At 33.5% G+C, this 20,794-nt stretch overlaps 1 protein-coding gene across 4 annotated transcripts in view; it reads right to left on the bottom strand.

Moving 5' to 3' along the window:
• Nucleotides 1-3,469: 3,469 nt before the first annotated feature.
• The window catches only part of KYNU (kynureninase), a 99,245-nt gene continuing 81,920 nt past the window's right edge, over nucleotides 3,470-20,794 (bottom strand). For 2 of the 4 annotated variants that reach the window (XM_081052845.1, XM_081052844.1), the window contains exons 11-14: nucleotides 20,560-20,612; nucleotides 18,589-18,674; nucleotides 12,470-12,700; nucleotides 6,024-10,557 (exon numbers count right to left, since the gene is read on the bottom strand). In XM_081052845.1, the coding sequence (XP_080908971.1) occupies nucleotides 10,420-10,557; nucleotides 12,470-12,700; nucleotides 18,589-18,674; nucleotides 20,560-20,612 (508 nt within the window). In that variant the 3' untranslated portion in view covers nucleotides 6,024-10,419. Of the gene's footprint in view, nucleotides 3,757-6,023; nucleotides 10,558-12,469; nucleotides 12,701-18,588; nucleotides 18,675-20,559; nucleotides 20,613-20,794 lie in introns of those variants that run through there. The other 2 variants (XR_013993588.1, XR_013993587.1) reach the window with 2 other exon arrangements.

Below are 20,794 nucleotides of genomic sequence, written 5' to 3'. Positions count from 1 at the left end.
GAAAACTTTCAGTATCAGTATTGTTGAAAATTTTGATTCACTTTTCTTGAAAGAGTATGGACATATGTTAAAAGATGTTGAGAATTTAGGATTTTCTTAATATTAATTTGAAACATAGGAGACATATCTGCTACTATGTGAGTGTACTTAAAGGAGATCTATGATGTTCAGGAGAACAGAAGAAATACTAGCATACGTATTTATTAGAGTCTGACAAGCATTATTAGTTTCAAATTAATTTTACTGTCTGAATAAAGAAAGCAATAATTTTAGATTTTCTAGAAGCCTATTTTAATTTATAACCTAGGCAATATGTTCATATACTGATAATTACAATGGATACAAATTAATCTTTAATGAGTAAGCATAAATAATAAAATGTTCTTGTTTAGATATTAGATAATAAACATACTTTAATAGTGTAAGCTGGTTTATTTCATTAATGACTTCATCAATTTTTAGTTTTTAAATATAATGATTCTTCATATTTCTTGACTATTTTCTACATATCACACAATGTGTTATGCTTTCTGTTTAATTTTTTTATTAAAGTAATTCATGTAAATAGTTAACAGTTACACAGTATTGCCTGTACTAGTAATGTGTGCTATATACTATTTAAAAGATTGTATGTATTAAACTACTTAATCTGTAAGACAACCCTGTGAGGTACTACTATTATTGTCTAATTATACAAAAAAGAAATGAAGGCATTGAGTGTTTAAGTCACAAGGTCATATGACTAGTAAATACTAAAGCCAATATTTGCAGCCTGTATTTTGGTTTCAGAGTCTGTGAGCTTAACCCTTACAGAGTACCTTTTCGCATATTTCAACTTTTATGCCCTAAACTGTAGTCCTCTGACCCATCATACCTGCCTTTAATTCTTTTTAACAAAGAAGCAATGGCTCTCAACTATTTTAGCTGTTTATGCTTATGTTTATTTCCATATTTTTAAATAGTATAAATTTATTGCAATTTCTTTAACTTCAAATTTGCAACATTATTTTTCTTCCTACTGTGAAAATTAAAGATTTAGTTATTATAAATTTCCCTCTCCCCCATGGCCCACAAACACATACACACAAATATACTTTCTCTTCCCTCATTCTCTGAATATAGTGAAATCATGATTTAGATTATATCAATATTCATTGTTTGCATGTTTATAACTCCATAAATATTATTTACAGCTGATGTTGTGTGTATATAAAAGAATAGGAACATATGTTAAAATATAATAAAAACATTGCATTTTTGTAACATTAAATTGAGAAATAGAGGGTATATCTTCTACACTACATGGTTTACCCTGATAATGTTTATTTTATTGTACAATCTTGTTTTCTTGTTTTACATTTGCTCAATATTGTTGTCTCTATACTAATTTGAATCCTCAAATTAGTTCTCAGAGAATTTAAAACTCTTCTCAAAATAGTGAAATATATCAGGCATTAGGTATTTCATCAATTTGTGTGAATGTGTGTGTGTGTGTGTGTGTGTGTGTGTGTGTGTGTGAATGAGGGAGAAAGAGAGAGAGCTAAATATATATTGCATAAAGCCCTCTGAGCATTTGCTCCAGTCTCGTGTTGTTCACCTGTAGGGCTGAAGGACAACTTGACAACTTTTGCCATGGAACTTCTCTTCACTCTTAATTTGGGAATTCCAATTTTTTTTTTTTTTTTGGCAGCTTCGTTTTTTCCAGTAACTTCTGAGAACTAGTACATTGGAAGAAAACATTCTAAAACCTTGCTCACCTGAAAATATCTTTATATTATCTTCACAGTTAATTGATAGCACTGCTTTCCACAGACTTCTAAATTGAAAATAATTTTTCATCTGAATTTCAAATGCATCCTCCATTGTTCTCTTTCAGATTTAGTGGCGAGAATTTCTGTATCATTGTGATTGCTGATATTATTTTTTATTTTTTTTGCTGATATTTTTAATGTAACAATTTTCTCTGTAAAAGTTTTTAGAGTTTTCTTTCTATCCCTAGTGTCTTACATTTTTCCCATGATGTGATTTACATTTTTAGTATATGTGCTGCTGAAGCAAGCACAGATTTACATTTTTAAAACAGATCAACTTATTTTGTTTAGTACTCATTGAGGCTCTTTTGAAAGCACATCCTTGTTTGGGAAAGTTTCATTTTTTGATGATTTTCTCCTTTGTATTTTATCTATTCTCTCATTTTGTGATTAATAAATAGTCATGGGGATGTAAACTGAAGCATAGAGAATATAATTAAAAATATGCTAATAGGTATGTATATTGCCAGGTGGGTACCAGTCAGGGGGATCACTTTGTAAATTGGAAAAATGTCTAATCACTAGTCTATACACCTGAAATTATGTTGTACACCTGAAACTAATATAAAATAATATCGAATGTCAATTATAATTATTTCTATAGCTATAATAGCTATAGCCACATAGCTGTAGCTATATGTATATCATCTATATTTATATCTATATCTATATTGATATACAGTCACAGGGTGTAAAACAGCATAGGGAATATAGACACGGTATTGTGATAACTATGTACAGTGTCAGATGGGTAATAGACTTGGTGGGGTTACCACTTATGAGGGGTATAAATATCTAATTATTATGTTGTTTTGTATACTTGAAACTAACAATAAAAAATAATTGAAAAAAGAGTAGAATAAACGTCTACCTTGTGGGAGTCAAAAATAAATAAACTTATATATACAGAGGGTGCCAAAAAAATGTATACACATTTTAAGAAAGAAAAAAACTATTAAAATTGTAGTACTCAATATATACCAATAACAAAAGATGAATATAACTCACATTGGACTTCTGTGATTACAAGAGGTGCTCAAAATGCTTACCATCAGCGTCCAGACACTTCTGATTACAAGGAACTACTGCTTGAGCAACCTGACCAAAGCGTCCACTTGTACACATTTTTTTGGCACCCCTGGTATATACACATATGATAAAGATAGTATATATTATACATGATAAATTAGTAATTAATATTATTAGAACTTAGATTTTTAGCATAGGGGATAAAAATGTAAACAATTAATTTAAGTAAAAGATCTTGTTATATTTAATTGAATTTTAAATACGAATATGAAATAAAGATATAATTTCTCTTAAAATATGTATTTTCTAAATGTGGTAACTGAAAATTCTGTAAACAATAATCAATCTAATTACAATGAACTTCTTACTGTTAAGATTTTGGTTTCTAAATACCAATTTCCTCCAAAAGGGACTTAATATTGTTAGAAGATTAGGTGGTATCAAGTTTGAGATATGAAATATACAAGGCAAGCCAACATCTTGTCAACCTAAAAGCAATGAAGCTATCAAGAAACAGTTGAGGTAATGTCAAAAGACTCAGGAGCCACCTTAGAGGGTCAAAAATTGAAAAAGTGGAGCATTAATAAACATAATAATTTCAATAAACCAAAAACACATCGGAAATGTTCAAATCTATTAGTTTGTAAGGATCCTCTTTATTATTTTGAACTTTGAAATACATGTTGCTGAGATTAAAAATAACATTACTAGAGGGCAGGGAACATACAATGTATCTTTCTCAAACACATAATGTAGGTGCTAATTGCCCATACAAGCATTAAATCCATCAGCTCAGTAATAGGGTACCCTAATTCAGTGATTTTCATGTTGTGCTTTATGATGTGATGCTTCCACAGTGTTTGCAGGTTCCTTTCTTAAGATTATGCAAAAATCCATGTACTTAAAAATCAATGCTCTAGCAACTTCAGTTTAGGAAACAGACAACATAATTTGGTGCAAATACATATAATTTTGAACTCAAGAATAAGTAAAAAGTTATTGAGCAGAAAATAGCTATAGCAAAAGTTTATGTTTTCAATTTGAAATTAAGTTATTGACCTCACATCCCGCATTTTCTCCAGTCAGTTTTATATAATAAATGTAATTTAGTGATACGCAAACAACCCTATGTAGTACAATAGCTCTCCAGGGCATCACTATAAAAGAATTGGTATTTATATAAATGCACTTTAGTTATTGAGAAAGCATAATTAATTCTTCACATAGTCTACTTAAGAAAACAAGAAGTACTCATCCATCATATTTTTCTTCTTAGTTATAAAACATTTCTTGACAATTTAACATGTTGCAGGGGTTAGGTACAGAAAAACAACAACAACAACAAAAGCCTTTTAAAGTGAGATGGCATGAAACTAAGAAATTCTCAGAACCCCCAAATGAAACAAAAGCAGAAACTTGGCAGATAAGCAAGGATCAAGGTAAGCTGAGGAACAAGCATGGCTTTCATCCTTAAGAGTTTCTGCCAAATCCTAGAGTCATTGAGCTGCAGTGGGACATGGAACATGGAACATGGAACAAGCCTAAACCAGCCAAGGTAAAAATAACTGATAGGAGAGCCCTGTATGATGTTGACAGCTAAAGAATAAGTAAAGGGTCAGCAAGGAAAATTATTACCTTCTGAGAAATTGTAACCATAAATTGGCCTTCACATAGATTAATATACCCAGCTTCATACTGTTCATGTGATCTGAAAAACCTGAAAACAAGAACTTAAAACGTTCTTGTGTCAGAAATAACCCTTGGCAACAATTTAAAGGTAACAATTACACTATACACAAGGAAACAAGCATTATATATGAAAACCAACAGGAACAGAACTGTGAATTGATCATTTATTAGATATAGAATATAAAATACTTATGATTATTAAGACTTGATAGAGGAATTTTGTCTTAGATTGGGTTCCCTAGACATGGAGTTTGAGATTGGGATTTAGATAATGTTTTAATTGAAGAAGTGCTCATCAGGAGAGATTTAACGAGAATACGGAAGCAGAAAGAACTGAGCAAGTGTAAAATCCAGGTAAAATTCTAGCCTTGGCTTAATCCACAGATTAATGATAGTTTTTGAAGCATAAACTGCAGTGTGTTTGTATGTGTGTGTGTGTGTGTGTGTGTGTGTGTGTGTGTGTGTGTCCTCATTCTGTTTTTCCTTTCTACTTGTGTGGAAGTTATACATTTATTCTCTGCTATTTTAATAATCATACTGGCTATTTTAACACCCATATATGACAAAGACAATCAATACTAGCTACTATTGGCATGGCTCAGGAGCAGGGGAATCCTCATTTCTTACTGTGTGAAGTGGAAACTGATGAAACCACTTTGAAAAATAGTGGAATTACTATTAATGACTAATAAAATTGAACATGTGTGTGCCCTATGACCCAGCATTTTCAGTTATATGTCCCGGTCAAACTTTTGAGTGTGTATACTAAGAACGTCAATAGCAGCATTGCTGCAAAATTTAAAATATTTGGAACAACTCATGTGTGCATCAGTTGTAGAATGAATTAATAACTACAATTATATAAAAGAACACTGAGCAGCAATGAAAATAGATGAAAAGAGAATATGCAACGATTGGATAAATCTTAAAAATATATAATGTTGAGCAAAAGAAGCAGAAGAATATATACAGTATGATTACCTGTATACAAAGTTCACACAGGAAAAATTAGTTAATATAGGTATTTCATAGGTACATGCATAGGAATAAAACTTCGAAGAAAGAAAATGATTATCATGAAATATATTACAGTATCTCTGCATTTGGGGAGGCAGAGGAATACAAGCTGGGAGAAAGGGAATTTCTAATGCTCTGTTTCTTAACCTAGGTGATGAGGACATAGTGCTGATTATGCTTTGAGTGGTTTGTATATATAATTTGTTGTAATTTTAATGTGATTAGTATGACATATTTTAGAATGTAAATTTATGAGTAGCTTCGTATACCTTCCCTTACTCAACCACCTAATTAATACCCTGAGATTTTTTTTCATGGTGTCATCTGTTTGTCTTTTGTAGAAGTTACAGTTTTTAATTACATATTTACTTGGGTATTTATTTATTTACTATGTATTTCTCCCACTAAGCTACATGTTCCATAAAAGCTGAAACCATGCTTTATTTTTTATTTATTTTTTTATCTATTTTTACAACACCGAGGTTCAAAATGAACCTACTTGAAATCATATATTGTTGAATTTTAACGTTTTGAATTTTAACGTTTTTTGCCAAAAGTTGTAGTGGGAAGCTTTGCTAAAGCAATTATGCAATCAATCAATTGAGTAAAGGAACATATAAATAGAGTAGCACACTACATGGTACTTGGGAAGTTATAAATAAATATCAGTTGTTGCTGGTGTTGTTGAACAAGTTCTGCATCTTTTAATTTCACTCTACCATCCAAAGTAGCTGTACAAGTTAATTTCATTCAAATTTGTTTCAACAAGGCAATAGTTATGTTATAGCCACTCTTGCTGTTTATATATACAAATTTACACTATTTTGCCAATCCACGAATAGTGGTTATTGCATCAACAGCTGGAAAACTAGGAAGTCCAATGGGGCTGAATACAACTGTAAGTTTTACAGTGGACAAGAAAGGTCTGTAATTTTGGGATAGAGGTTGAGAGATGAGGCACTCATTTCTTAATTCTAATACTCAAATGCAAGTATTTTGGGGTAATTTATTTCAGTTTTTTAGAGACAGAACAATGTTTGAACTATTTCATCAAGGGAAGTTCCCATTAAGAAAAGAAATTGTGAAAACATTATAAAGGGACATCTTTAAATGACATTTGTGGGAATGAGATCCTTAAATAGATAACATTATAAAGGGACATCCTCAACTGACATTTGTGGGAATGAGATAAAATAGATAATAAATATCAGAACACAGTTAAATAATTTATGAAACTTTTGTTTTTGCTATATATACAATTTCAAATAGGATATAAAATGCTATCCATTGTGAGAAGCATGCTAATGTCAGGGATAGTAATGGCAAAGAATGGCCAATGGCATTTGTAAGAAGTTGTTGACTGAAAATTGAAAGACTTTTCTTTCACAGATGTTAAAATATGATTTAAAATTGTTTATTAGGATAAATTAAATAAGGTATAGACTCACATAAATACTGGTCTCTGATATTAGGTATATTTCTTAGTATGGATTGTGACCTAAAATATTTTAAAGCCACTGTCCTAGAAAATGTCTTTTCTGTTCTTTAGAATGGAGTTGGATAGAATATTGCAAAATTATACGTATATCAGACTGTTCAACTATAGTGCTTTTCAAGAAACTCTTTGGTAAATTAAAACTAAAGTAATAAGTAATATTTCTAAAGTTGACACAAAAACTCCCCATACATTATGAAATTGCCAGTCAAATTATAAATTAAACCAACAAAAATATTTCACTGAGCATGAAATGTAATAGGTAACCAATACTGTGTACATAATATTGGGACGAATGAAGACCTTGATCCAAAAATACCAAGAAATTGGACAGCCAAGTAGATTCCTCAGCGACACATCTAAAATTTATATCCAAATTTTCTGAAACGTATACAACTCATTGCCAGTTATGTGTAATCAGTTTTTTAATACTTCCAACGGAGGAGTTCCAACATGGTGGAGTAAACACTGAACTGTGCCTGTGTTCTTCCATGAACACATTAAAATTACAACTAAATTACAGAACAACCAATCTGGAGAACAATCTGAAGTCTAGCTGAGCAGAAGTCCTATAATTAAAATTTAAAAAAGAAGCCACATCAAGATTGGTAGGAGGGGCAGAAACGCGGAACAGGCCTTAGACTTGCGTGTGGTGGTTGAGAATCAGGAGGGCTATCTCAGCCACCTTTATTCCCCGCAGAGGAGCAAGGGACCCCAGCCCCCTCACCAAACTTCACAGCCTCCAGTACTGGTGCTGAGAAAAGTTGCCTTCACAACATTTGACCGTGAAAAACAGTGGGGATTCTGACCATTCGGGTGGGATAAAAGGCTGTGGGAAAACCAGATATAGTCTTAAATGGTTCACACACAGACTCACTTGCTCACAGGCACTGACCTTGGGCTCCAGAAGAGAGACAGTGACTTGGGGAAGCCTAGGAGACACTTCGGAGTGCAGACTGAGGTGTGTGACTTTGGAAAGAGGACTGGAGGAAAGTTGGCATTTTCCCTATATGAGGTCCACCTTCCGCACAGCCGGCAGGCAGCCGCCATCTTTCTTGTGTTGAGCCCGCCCCCACAGGCCAAATCTTAAGCTGATTGGCCTGGTGAGCTCCACTGCTCCGCCCTGCTGAATCACTGGGACCCTACCCAACCCAACTTGAGCACCACTGGAGGCACTTTCTTCTCAAGCAGCCAGCCCCACCCATATTGAACTTTATTTTGGAAAACTATCAGAGTCCGGCAGGCACCAGGTGGGTGGTAACTGGCCTTGGTGTGCTCTGAAGCTTTCGCTGAGTAGCTCCAGGCTCAACATTGGCCCCAAACCAGAGTCTACATTATAGTGACCGCAACTTTTCCCACTCTAGTGACTCCCTAAAACCCTGCCTTACACAACTCACATACTGCATGAGGCATTATCAGCAGCTGAACCTTAAGGGAGTCAGTAGGTAGAAGCCGGCCTTGGGGAGTTCTATTTTTTTGTGGAGATACCCCAGAACTGGTACTCATGGCAGAAGTCCTCATTTTGCAGCTTGGCCTCCCCACATGCCTCCAGGTCCAGTATAGGCAGTGGACAACTGCAGGTCACTTTGTAGCTCCTACCAGGTAGCCCTGGCCAGTCAGAGGCAGTGGCTGATCTGAGCCTGCACCGGAGTCGGAGTCCTTCCCAAGAGGCACCACAACCAACACACTTGGAGGTTGGCTTTAGATCACAGCAGAGTACTGCCCAAGTAGCCCCACAAGCAGCACAGACAAAGTGTGGTCTCAACAAGCACCATAGCCTTTTGGAATGAAGCCCACTCAGTGGGGTTAGCCCCCTACACAGCAGCCCATAAGCTGTGGACATGACCAAATCTCACAGCCAGTCAGCCTGAGAGTTAATCCCACTCACTGACATGCCAACAGCAATCAGGCTCAACTATAAAAGGAGGGAACACACAACTCACACAAGGGACACTCACGGAGCACCCAGAGCAGGTAACCAGGAAGACTGTGCCAGGGTCCCACAAGGCATTTACTACATAAGGACACCTGGCCAAGACTGGGAGAAATAGCAGATCTACCTAATAAATAGAAAAACAAACAAACAAGAAAACAAACAAAAAAAAGAGAAGCAGCCAAAATGAGGAAACAGAAAAATGTATCCCAAATGAAACAACAGGAGAAAACTCTAGGAAAATAACTTAATGAAATGGAGACAAGCAACCTACTGGACACAGAGTTCAAGACAATGGTCATCAGAATACTCAAGGAACTTAGTGAGAACTTCAACAAAGATATAGCAAGTATAAAAAAGGACTTAGAAAGCATAAATAACAACCAGTCAGATGTGGAGGCAGCCTGGGTATCCTTCAATGGATGAATGGATACATATATACAATGGAATATTGCTCAGCCAGTAAAGGGCATGGGTTCTTGCCATCTGTAGCAGCACGGATGGACCTGGAGGATATTGTGCTGAGTGGAGTATGTCAGGCAGAGAAAGACAGATGCAATGGGATTTCACTTATATGTGGAATCTAAGAACAAAATTAAGGAATGAAACAGAAACAAACTCATAGTTACAGAAAACATTTTGATGGTTGCCAAATGTGAGGGTGGTTGGGGAGTAGGTGAAAAAAAAGGGGAAGGGATTAAGAAGTACAGATTGGTCATTACAAAGTAGTTAATGTGGATGTAGGCTATAATATAAGGAATATAGTCAATAATATGGTAATAACTATGTAGTGTCAGATGGGTACTAAATCTATTGGGTGATAGACGGGAGGACATTGGGGGACAGGGTGAAAAAAGGTGAAAAGATTAAAAAGTACAAATTGGTAGTTACAAAATAGTCATGGGGATGTAAAGTAACACATAGGGAAAATAGTCAATGATGTGGTAATAACTATGTACAGTTTCAGGTGGATATTAGATTAGTCATGGGGATCATTTCCTAAATTATATTATATAAATGTCTAACCACTATGCTGTACACCTGAAATTAATATAAAATAATATTGAATGCCAACTGTAATTGATACATTTAAAAACGGAGGAAAAGGGGGAGGAGAAGAGGTCCAAATTCCCAGGTATAAAATAAAGTTGTGGGTACGTAATGTACAGCGTGGAGAATATAGTCAGTGATTTTGTGATAGCATAGTACGGTGTCAGATGGTTGCTTGGCTTATCATGGTGATCACTTCTTTAGGTTTATAAATGTTGACTAACTATGGTATACCTCTGACACTAATACAATATTGTATGTTCGCTGTATTTTTAACAAAAATCTTTAAAAATAAAATCAAAATGTTAAAACACTGAAAAGGATACTTCCAATAATTAAAATGAATAATAATAAAATAATCACAGAAATTTTCGGTATTATTTGCTTAATTCGTTCTAGACAACACTGCCACATTTTCTTTCTGCAGAGTCGATTGCAGAACTGAGATGATTGATAAATTTATAAACATCATGGAAAGAATTATAGAGAGGAGCTGGAGCCACTCGTAAGCCATTTGGATCCCGCTTGTCACACTATGGGGGAAAAAATAAAGCCACAATAGTATTAGCATTATTCACATAATAAAAATCTGTATTCAAGATAAACTACACAAACAGTCATGATTTCCTTAAAACTTAATATATAAGCAATTTTTATAACTTTAGGTAAAATGTCGTGTTTCTGTTATTTGAAACTCTCCTCTTAGTTATAATTAAAATATTAATGGGTTGTTACATGCATTTCCAAAAGCACTTTTCTGAAGTCCACTCAGCAATCATCTTCTTTAAGCATTTAATAGATCATATATATAATTTGAGTGTGGAGAGACCCCAAAGGGCCTGAAATCTTGGGCACATTTACATGAATGAGAACCTCACTCTGTTTTGCAGAGTTTTTGTCAAATTCTCCTACATGCAATTCTCTAATCCCTAATTTTGCAGGTAAGGCATTAGCTATATTCCTGATGTGAACCCCGAGAAGATTTATTTGATGTGAACCCACCTGCTGAGATGGATTGGTGTCAACTGAGGGCTCACAGTTTATGAATAATGAGAGTGTAATGGACATTTACTATCAGGGGTTCCTCACATACTCTGTATACCAGGAAAAACATCAGACTGCACTCTCGGCTTCCTGCACTATGTCCTGCTTATTTACACCATCTGCAACAACTGCAGGGAAACCTTGGTTTCAACTTTCTACCAACATACTGAGACTTACACTGTCCACCCAGAACTGCACAAATTGTACTCTCACTTGCATCTACCCTGATGAGTCAGAACTGCCCAATTTGGATACCTCATTTACATAAACAGATATAATTGGGAATTTCAGTGGGAACCTCCCTTTTGTTTTGGGGGCATACTTTAAGCTGCTATGTGAACCTGTGTCTCCCAACCTACTCAAATAAATGCTTTGTATTCTTTATTACAGTCTAAAATTAATTTTAATTTACAGTAGAAATGCTGAAAAGTTATGAAATGGGTCCAGATATTTTGGACTAGTCTGAAGATCACTACAACCATCTTATGAAATACCCACGATAGGCTAGACAACAAGCAAGTAGTAAATGGTTTGTGCACTGGTCTGTTTAATTCCCATAACAACTTTTTGAGGCTTTTGCACCCAAAAGACAGATGAGAAGTCTCAATCCAACAGATGTTAACTAACTTTCCAAAGAACACATAGATTGAACATAATAGAGCTTGATTTGGAACGCTGATATTCTGATTTGTGCCTCCAGAATCTGCTGGGACTTCTTCTAAAGTTTTGGAGGACTGCGTGAGTGGAGCAGTCCCTGGATCACATTATCAGTGGAAATACATATGATATCACCATTTTTTCCTGAAATTATCCTATTAACACTTATTGTTCCCTTCAAGAAACTAAGAAGGCTACTTAGGTCCAATAGTTAAAAATAAAAATAAAAATTATTCCATACAATGCTAACACTCTTGAGATGTGTCTATATGTTTTATGACTTAACTGACAAGGATGAAATAATTTGACTCAAATAACTAACTAAGACTGACTTCATTTCCCCCTCCTCCAACATACTGATATGTTCTTTAATTCTATTTATTCAATAAATATATATTGGGGCTTTCACTAATAAAAACTAGTGAAAATGTGTCCTAATTGATAATGATGAAACATTATCCTTTGCTCAAATTGTAATGAAAAGACTGAATAAATGAAATAAAATCATTTCCTATATTCAAAACTTGTGGTTTCTTCTCTTTTATCAGAAATGACAGATCTCTATGCCCTTCGATTATCAGTGCTGAATACTTTAGTTGGCACTTAATTTATCCTCACTAACTGATGGATTGATGTGAAGAATCACATCAATTTGCAATAGGGAATAAACCAAAGATTGCAAATTTTATTCTTAACATGCAACCTATAGAAAAAACCAGGAAGCAAAGCAAGAGATATACTTACAACCACTCCTCTTTTTTCTAGTTCTTGGAATATATAGTCTATTGGACAAGAAAATGTTAATGTGAGCTGACAGCCGCGATCCTCTATACAGGATGGGGTAATTATGTTCACAACTGGTTTCTTGGTTCCTTCTTTATTTTTGCCGTAGTAGTGCTTGATCATGTATTCCAGATAACCAGTTAGCAAAATAGATTTTCTTCTCAGTGCTTTCATAGTTGCTTTCTTAAAGATCTGTAGAAAGAGAAACAATCAGATTAACAATGTCTTGATGATTTACAAAAAAAGCAAAATTTAACTATAAATCATGCATAAAAAAGGAAATGACCATTTTTAACCTCTCCAATAATCATCTCATTTTAAATACTCTTTTTGTAGAAACATGTATTCTTTTAAATCCTTTGCCATTAAAAATTGAGTGCAAAGTTTCCATATCAAACAAATTATACAAATGTCATTTAAACAATATTTGTAAAGAACGAAAAAAGTTAATACAATATTTCTTAGATTAGCTTAGTATAATTACTATAAGTAAATAAATACTTAGTAAATAAATACATTTAAATATCATAAAATTCAAGCTTTTTCTCCAAAACCACTTTTTTACAACCATAGTCAAGAAGACTTTTTTCTATTCCAATATAAAGATCGTTTGGTCCACAAAACAATGCAATAAGAGGTAAATGTTTTTACATATGTGGAAGGCAGTGTTACCAATATTAATTATAGTTGTTTTACCAATTCCTAAATCTCCCTCAGTTTAACAATAAGAAAAAAAAGCAGGTAAATAATAAAGCCAAGTTTTGTCAGATGGTGAAGCAAAAAATGTTAGATAATACATTTATTACTGAGGCATTCTGGCTTTCTTTTTTTCTATTTTTTTTCTTTCATCATTTTGGTTTTCTTTCTTCTGTGAAACTCTAGCACTGGTCTGAACATACTGCTATTTGCTGCCTGAGGTGTCTTATATTAAGATGAGTGACAAGGGTACACAATAACTGGTGCGGGAACATTAGAGGTCAGAACAGACATGCTTTTCTAGCTTATCTCTTAAGGTCAAGTAGAGTTTAAAAATATATCCTACATATAAGAACTGAATGAACTGCAAGCAGAGTGTGATGCACTGGCATGCCACTTAATGTCCCTTTTCTGTATCATGTTATGCCACAGAGCAAAGATAAGGTCATTCAGTGATATCTAGACTTTATAAAGTCTATGAAAACAGTTTTTGTTTTTTTTCTGTATATATGTGTGGGCAGGCATTCTATTAGAACTCAAACCTTTTGGATATGAGTTTTCTTGACTTTTATTGCATGGAGGCTATAGATTTGGCTGAAGGAGAGAAAAGGAGTTTTATTGAAGATAATAGTATCTAACGAGGAGAAAAGAAAGAGAGGATGGGGTTTTATCTGACCTCACAAACTATGTCTGCAGCTTGGGAAGAGATCAGCTGCGAGTAGAAGCTGATATCTTTGTTTTAAAAGGCATCTGAGATATGCAGTGAAAATAATATAGTCGTCCCCCTTTATCTATGGTTTCACTTCCCAAGGTTTTAGTTGCCCTCGGTCAACCGAGGTCCAAAATATTAAACAGAAAATTCCAGAAATAAACAATTGATCAGTTTTAAATTACGCAGTTCTGAGTAGCATGATGGACTGTCTCACAGTTCTGCTCCATCATGCCTGGGACATAAATCATCCCTTTGTCCAGCAGCTCCGCGCTGTATACACTTTTGCCCCTTCGTCACTTAGTAGTCTTCTAGTTATCAGATTAACTGTCACTGTATCACAGAGCTTATATTCAAATCACCCTTATTTTACTTAAGAATGACCCCAAAGCACAAGAGTTATGACGCTGGCAATTCACATATGACAAAGAGAAGCTATAAAGTGCTTCCATTAAGTGAGAAGGTGAAAGTTCTCCGCTTAATAAAGAAAAAAATTGTATGCTGAGGTTGCTAAGATCTACGGTAAGAGTGAATCATCTATTTGTGATATTGTGAAGAAGTATGAGTACAATACAAGATATTTTAAGAGAGACCCCATTCATATAACTTTTATTACAATATACATTGTTCTAATCGTTCTAATTTATTATTAGATAGTGTTGTTAATCTCTTACTGTGCCTAACATATACATTAAACTTTATCATAGGTATGTATGTGTAGAAAAGAAAAATAGTATATATGGAGTTTGATACTGTCTGTGGTTTCAGGCATCCATTGGGGGGGATCTTAAAGCATCTTAAAAGGGGGAGCTACTGTACTGCTTTAGGACTCAAGTAACCCCGGTTATATGAGTTTGGTAGGAGGCATCTCTTTGTCTCTTTGTATGAAACAAAATGTAAGCAGATCTGGCACGATGAGGAGTGGAGGGAACACCTCCAAGTTTGGGAACAAATGAGTCCAGTTCCAGAATCAACATTCTCACAGAGGGCTGGAGCAGGGGCTGGCGAGGCACGTCCAACCAGAGTTCCGACTGTCAAGTTTCGAATTTTAAATATGAGATGAATCTTTCCCAGCTTTTCTTTGGAGATTAATAATTAGTTGAGGAAATTTTAATTAATAAGTAATTCTGGAACGTTTTCTAACTCTGATACGGGCTCCATAAGAAGCAGATGCGGGCAATAGTAGCATTTTGAATGATTATTTCATTTGTGTTCATAGGTTAGTAAGACTTTGCGGACTATTACTCATGTTCATGGTTTTTTTACAGAAGATTTTGCTCTTGCAAATTTCTTGTGATAACTAGAAACCAAACTTTTTTATGACATATCTCAATTCTAACATACTGTTACTCTTTGTTAACAACAAAATAACTGTTAAATATTAAACTGTTTTCCACATTACAACCACAAAAGGACACCTGCATTCTGAAGCACTCTTAAATTTGCAGAGTGTAAATGTCTCTTCTGAGGCCTCACATAAAAATATTGAGAGGGACTAATAGAAGGAGTTAACAGGGAAATGAAATAAATATCCTCTTTTCTTTTCTGTTTCTCATTATTTCTGTGCCTTCAGTACTGAGAACGAATAATTTCTTTAAAAATAGAAAAATGAAAAGTGTAGTTTGAAAATTCTCAACTTATAACAAAATTCTTGGCAGAGTTTCAACTACTTGGGTATTTTTCTGAGTGAGTAAAATGAATGCAAAGCTAGGAAAGTTAGATAAGTTTAAATAGGAAAAATAAGTACAGCATGGTATTTTCAATTGTCATGTTTTTTCTTATACTCTTAAAATTGGTTGCCTAATAACTTTCTGAGGAAATACATAGTACATTTCTTCTGACTTGCTTTGTATTTTAATTGAATCCTCTAATTTTGTATTTTGAAGCTATTTATTTCATTATAAATTCATGTACAGAAAGGATCTAAAAATTGTCTATGTACAAGTATTGCTACACACAACAATGACTTTTGAAAATACAGTAAAAGTATTATTTAAATTCAAATTATAACTGAATGATTGAGGGGACCTCTGAAGTAATCTTGTCAAAATATCTTCATTTAAAAATTGAGGCAAATCAATTAAAGAGTAGTTGCCACTTGTGTAAGCCACACTCAGTGTCCCTATGAGAGATGAAATATGTGCCACCTGGTTCCTACCCTAGTGTTCTTTCCTTTGATCCACAATATTTAAAAATAGTATTGTATAAATGATTAAGAGGCAACAATATATAGAAAAAGACAATTTGAAACTGATTAGAAGATGCTCTTTTAATGGTACAATCAAATGAACATGTAATTAGAAACAAAGCCATATTAATCTCTTTTTAAATTATATTGCAAATCTGAGATCATATTTATGTACACTGATTCTTAAGTGTAGAATCTCTTCTAGTTGATATTTGACTATGCAGAATATTTTCCAAAAGAGAAGTAGATACAACAAAGTAATTGAATCATGTGTTTATTTCTTTCATTTAACTGTATCTTCAGATACGACCAACGATATGCAACAACTTTTAAAAAATTAGGTAGGTATCAACATGGTTAATTTACTGATGCTTACTCATATGACAAACTCAGAAACATCTAGAAAGTAGAACATTTTTAACACTTAGGTAGAGAAGAGGAAGCAGTGATGTGTATTGTTTTGTAATTTCAGAATTTTGCAAGTTATAATGGGAAAATTTTTTTTCTTAAAAGAATTTCTTCAACATAAAGTTTGATTCCCTAAAAAAAAGTTTGGTTAAACATAGCCTCAACAGTGGATTACTTAAGTGAGATATTTCCAAGAGTCTCCAGAGAAATACTTAGGTGATAAGAAGCTACAGAGAAGTGTATATCTCTTTTCTTATGGCCCTTAGGGTCCTTTTACTAGGTTTAAGTTTAGATATTAAAGGAAAAGATAATTTAATCTTCAGATTCCAGCTGATAATAAAAACCTTGTCTAGGTGACTATCAGTGTGGTAGGAAACTAATGATAGGGAAAATAAGAATCTAACTCTTCCCATAGCATAAGGAGTGAATATTAGGAGAATCCACTCACTGCAGAGAATATACCAAAGTGAGTTATTTTTTTTTTTTAATTTCTAGATATTGTTGAGAAGTCATTTGCAAAGATAAGGAAATTAAAAGGATATAACTTAAAATACTATTTCTTTCTAAGGCTTGGTGTCTTTCTTTTATAGTGTAACTCATCTTCTCCCTGATACAAACTTGCAAAGTAGGCAAAACTTAATTTTATTTAAAATGTTTAACAGAAGTTTCTCTGAATGAGTATTATAAAAACAATTCAAATATCGTTATCTAATTTGCTAAGCAGATTCCAAAAAAATGAAAAATAAATAAATGTATCACTGACTGAAAAATCTTGTTACTGGGTCTATTTCAACTTAAAAAAAAAAAAAATCTGCCAAAAAGAAAAAACAGCATAACCTCCATCTAGTGGTCAAACTGAGTAAGTTCTCTTTAAATTGAGAGGAATTCCCAGGATGTAGTGGTGAAGTTGTATTAAAACAGAGGAACTTGACACTGCCATCCAGTGACCAAAACGAGAAACTGCTATAAGTGGTCACAGAATTCTAGAATTTAGGTTTAGATGAGATTTTGAAAGTCTTCCAGTTATTCATGCTGGAATATTCCACAGCAGGATTTCCTAAAATATCATAAATTAGATTGTCGTAGGAGGCTTTCTACTTTAAAAAATCAAAATTTTATTTGAATAGCTATATATTTTAAAATATATATGCATATTTACTTAAAATATATTTTACTTAAATGTGTATATATGACACATATTTCCTTAACATTTGTATATATTAATGTTATTATATAGAATATAATTAGTAACAAAATAGATTTACTTAGATAAGTTTAGTCTCGTCCTGAAATTAATGAATATCCAAATAACCACTTAAAATATAGATAGGTATATATAGATAAGTATCTAGATATGTAGAAATAGATAAGATATGCATATATAGAAAAACAAACTGATTCCTTGGATATTATTATTTAGGGTAAGACTAACTTATTTAAAGTGAAATATGAATGAATTTAAAGAAAAATAGTGAGCTAGCAAGAGTAGAAAACATACACGGACACAATGGCATAGAAACTCCAGTTAAAAAATATTCACCTTATCTCGTGAGATAATTTTTTTTTCCCTCCTTAAAGTTAGCCTTTCTAAGCTTTGTCACCTGGTACTTTGTCAGTTCATTGATTCGCAGAACTGGAAGAAGAATCTCCAGTAATCATAGCAATGTCTGGCACACAGTACTTTCTTAATAAATAAATATTGACTGATTGAATTAACTGAGAATTAAATATGTCATGAGTATTTTGTCTGTTGAGATACCAATATAAGATGAAATAACTTATCCGAGTTTACACAAATTCTAAGTGGAACTAAAAATGCGTCTCCCCAGGTCTGTTCCATTAAACATTTATTAAGTGCCAACAATGTACCAAGTGTTCTGCTAATGGCTGGAAAGACAAATAAAAGGAGACAATTAGCACACAGGCACTGTCCTAAAGGAAAACACTACCCTTGGCATGCTGTTTGTGCACAGTGCACATTTATAATCTTGCTGATTAATAGAGAAAGTACCACAGCATATCACAATCAGCTAAAGAAAAAGGTAAAGGTGTGGGAAGGTTGAAACATAGAGTACTTACCTCTAAACTAGCATATAAGGGACAGATCAACAAAATGGGAGGATTTGAAATTCGAAATCCGCTGGCCCCAGGGATTAACTGCAATTCTGAAAAATTATAAGTCATTTTTATAGAATGCATCTTAAAAAGTGGTCTTTATAAATTTTTTTAATGACAGTAAAATAATAGAAAGAAAATAATAATATTTTAAAAAGATTAATCCTGAGATTTTGGAGATATTTAAGAGAAATTCTATGGATCTGAAATATTGGCATATTTCTTCTTTACCTACAATGTCTGTCTTTCCTTCCCCACCATTTTAGCAGCATACCAAGCCCTTAGACTCAAGATAAAAATGACCTAGAAGCTTTTCTGGACTCCATCCTCTGGCCTCCAGTTCCTAAGCCAACATTCTTTGTTCTGTTCCATGCTTTGCTTTTCTATTATGAAACCGTGTCAGTGAGAGGAAAATATTAGGATTTACATGGCTTCTAATTGTAATGCCCAAAGGAATATATATGAAAGAAATGATCTATGAAGGTGACTTTTAACAGTAGGATTATTAAGACAATGGCTTCTCTTAAGAAAAATAAGGGGGGAGGGAGTGTAAAAAATAATCTGCCTAAGTATGATACATTGAAAAGATAAATTAATATCAGATATTATCCTAATTAGAATTAATTAGATTGAATAGTAGAAAATTAAATCCAATAGAGCAAAGATTGCTATTTAGAGATCAAATTAAAGCTAAGACTGACTAAAAGAACTTTAGAATAGTCTGGGTCTTTAGAGATTCATCTAACCGAAGATTAAACAAACTATGTCCTGTGAGTCAAATGTGGCCCACCACTTGTTTCTATAAATAAAGTTTTATTTATAGAAAACTTTGAAACATAGTCACACTCATTTATGAATGTCTATGACGGCTTTAGCACTACAATGGCAGAGTTGAGTATTTGCCACAGAGATAGCAGTATAGCCCCCAAAGCTTTAAAATATCTCCTGTATGGCCCTTCACAAAAAAACTTTGCCCCTGATATAATCCAATTCCCTCATTTATAGATAAGAAAATCCAGAACAAATACTATAAGTAAGTGGCATAATAACACAGCTAATCATTTCAGCAGCCAAGATAAAAATACAGGTTTTCTGATTTGATTGGAAGAGCCAGCTCATCTTGATCCTTTGTATTTTGGTTGTTGTAAATATGAATATACTTAAAATAGCATCTCAGAGTTGGAAGCAATCTGAAGGATCAAGTTTGTTTAAGTTGAACTTTCAAAACCCTTATAAAGCTTTATGTATCCCATGTGACTGAAGAATAGAGTCACTGAGGAAAAGAAGTAAGGTGGTAATGTGAGAGCACCCTGTGCATGGTGTACTTTCATTTCTACCCACTGGGGTGTAACCACTACCATTTAGTTTGTGGCAAAAGCTACAAAAGGAGGGAAATTTGGGAGAAGAAAAGGATAATAATGAACATTTCTTAAACAGCACTATTATATGTTACTTTATTTAGAGATTTGAACTTGTCTAACCCCAAATCAAATCTTGAAATATATATTATTCTTATTAAATATGTTGAGAAGAAAATTTAAAAATATGATAATAACTTGTACAGCATCACAAAACTAGTAAGCAGCAAGGTGACATCGACACCGAATTCTCTCTGGATCTGACTTCAAGACAAAAAAATTTGTCTTGTCCTCACTGCCTGATGTTTTGGATACTCCATATTGCTGAGATCTGAGTCCCTGATGCTAGATTTCACTTCATCTTATCTCTCTACAAAGAGATAGACTCAAAATCATGCTAAAATCTATAAACACAGTCTTACATTCTGGAAATGTCACTTCTTATCTTAAAAGTTCTCAGTGGCATTTTCAAAGTGCACTCTCTAGGAGGCATGTGTATTACATATCATACAACGACAGTTGAAAATTAAAATAAAGTTAAAATAAAATGACATGAAGTAAAATTGAATATACTTACTGTTATCCATTTTAAATCTTGTGCTGAGTTCATGGCCAAACCATCCCACTAACCTAAAATATAAATAACAACATTAGATATTTTGGTCTATAAAAATAAACACAATTAACATAGGAATCTGGGCCTGCATATTGAAGCCATTTGTGAGAGAAGTCAGCAAATATTTAAGCATATAAATGCTATATGATATCCTAAGACAATATTTATAATCTTATCAAGAATGAGGATAAAATTA

This window comes from Rhinolophus hipposideros (genome assembly GCF_964194185.1).
Source record: "Rhinolophus hipposideros genome assembly, chromosome: 6".
Classification (NCBI taxonomy): domain Eukaryota; kingdom Metazoa; phylum Chordata; class Mammalia; order Chiroptera; family Rhinolophidae; genus Rhinolophus; species Rhinolophus hipposideros.
The sequence above is the reverse complement of the archived record's forward strand: the minus strand, read 5'-3'. Positions and strand labels throughout refer to the sequence as shown.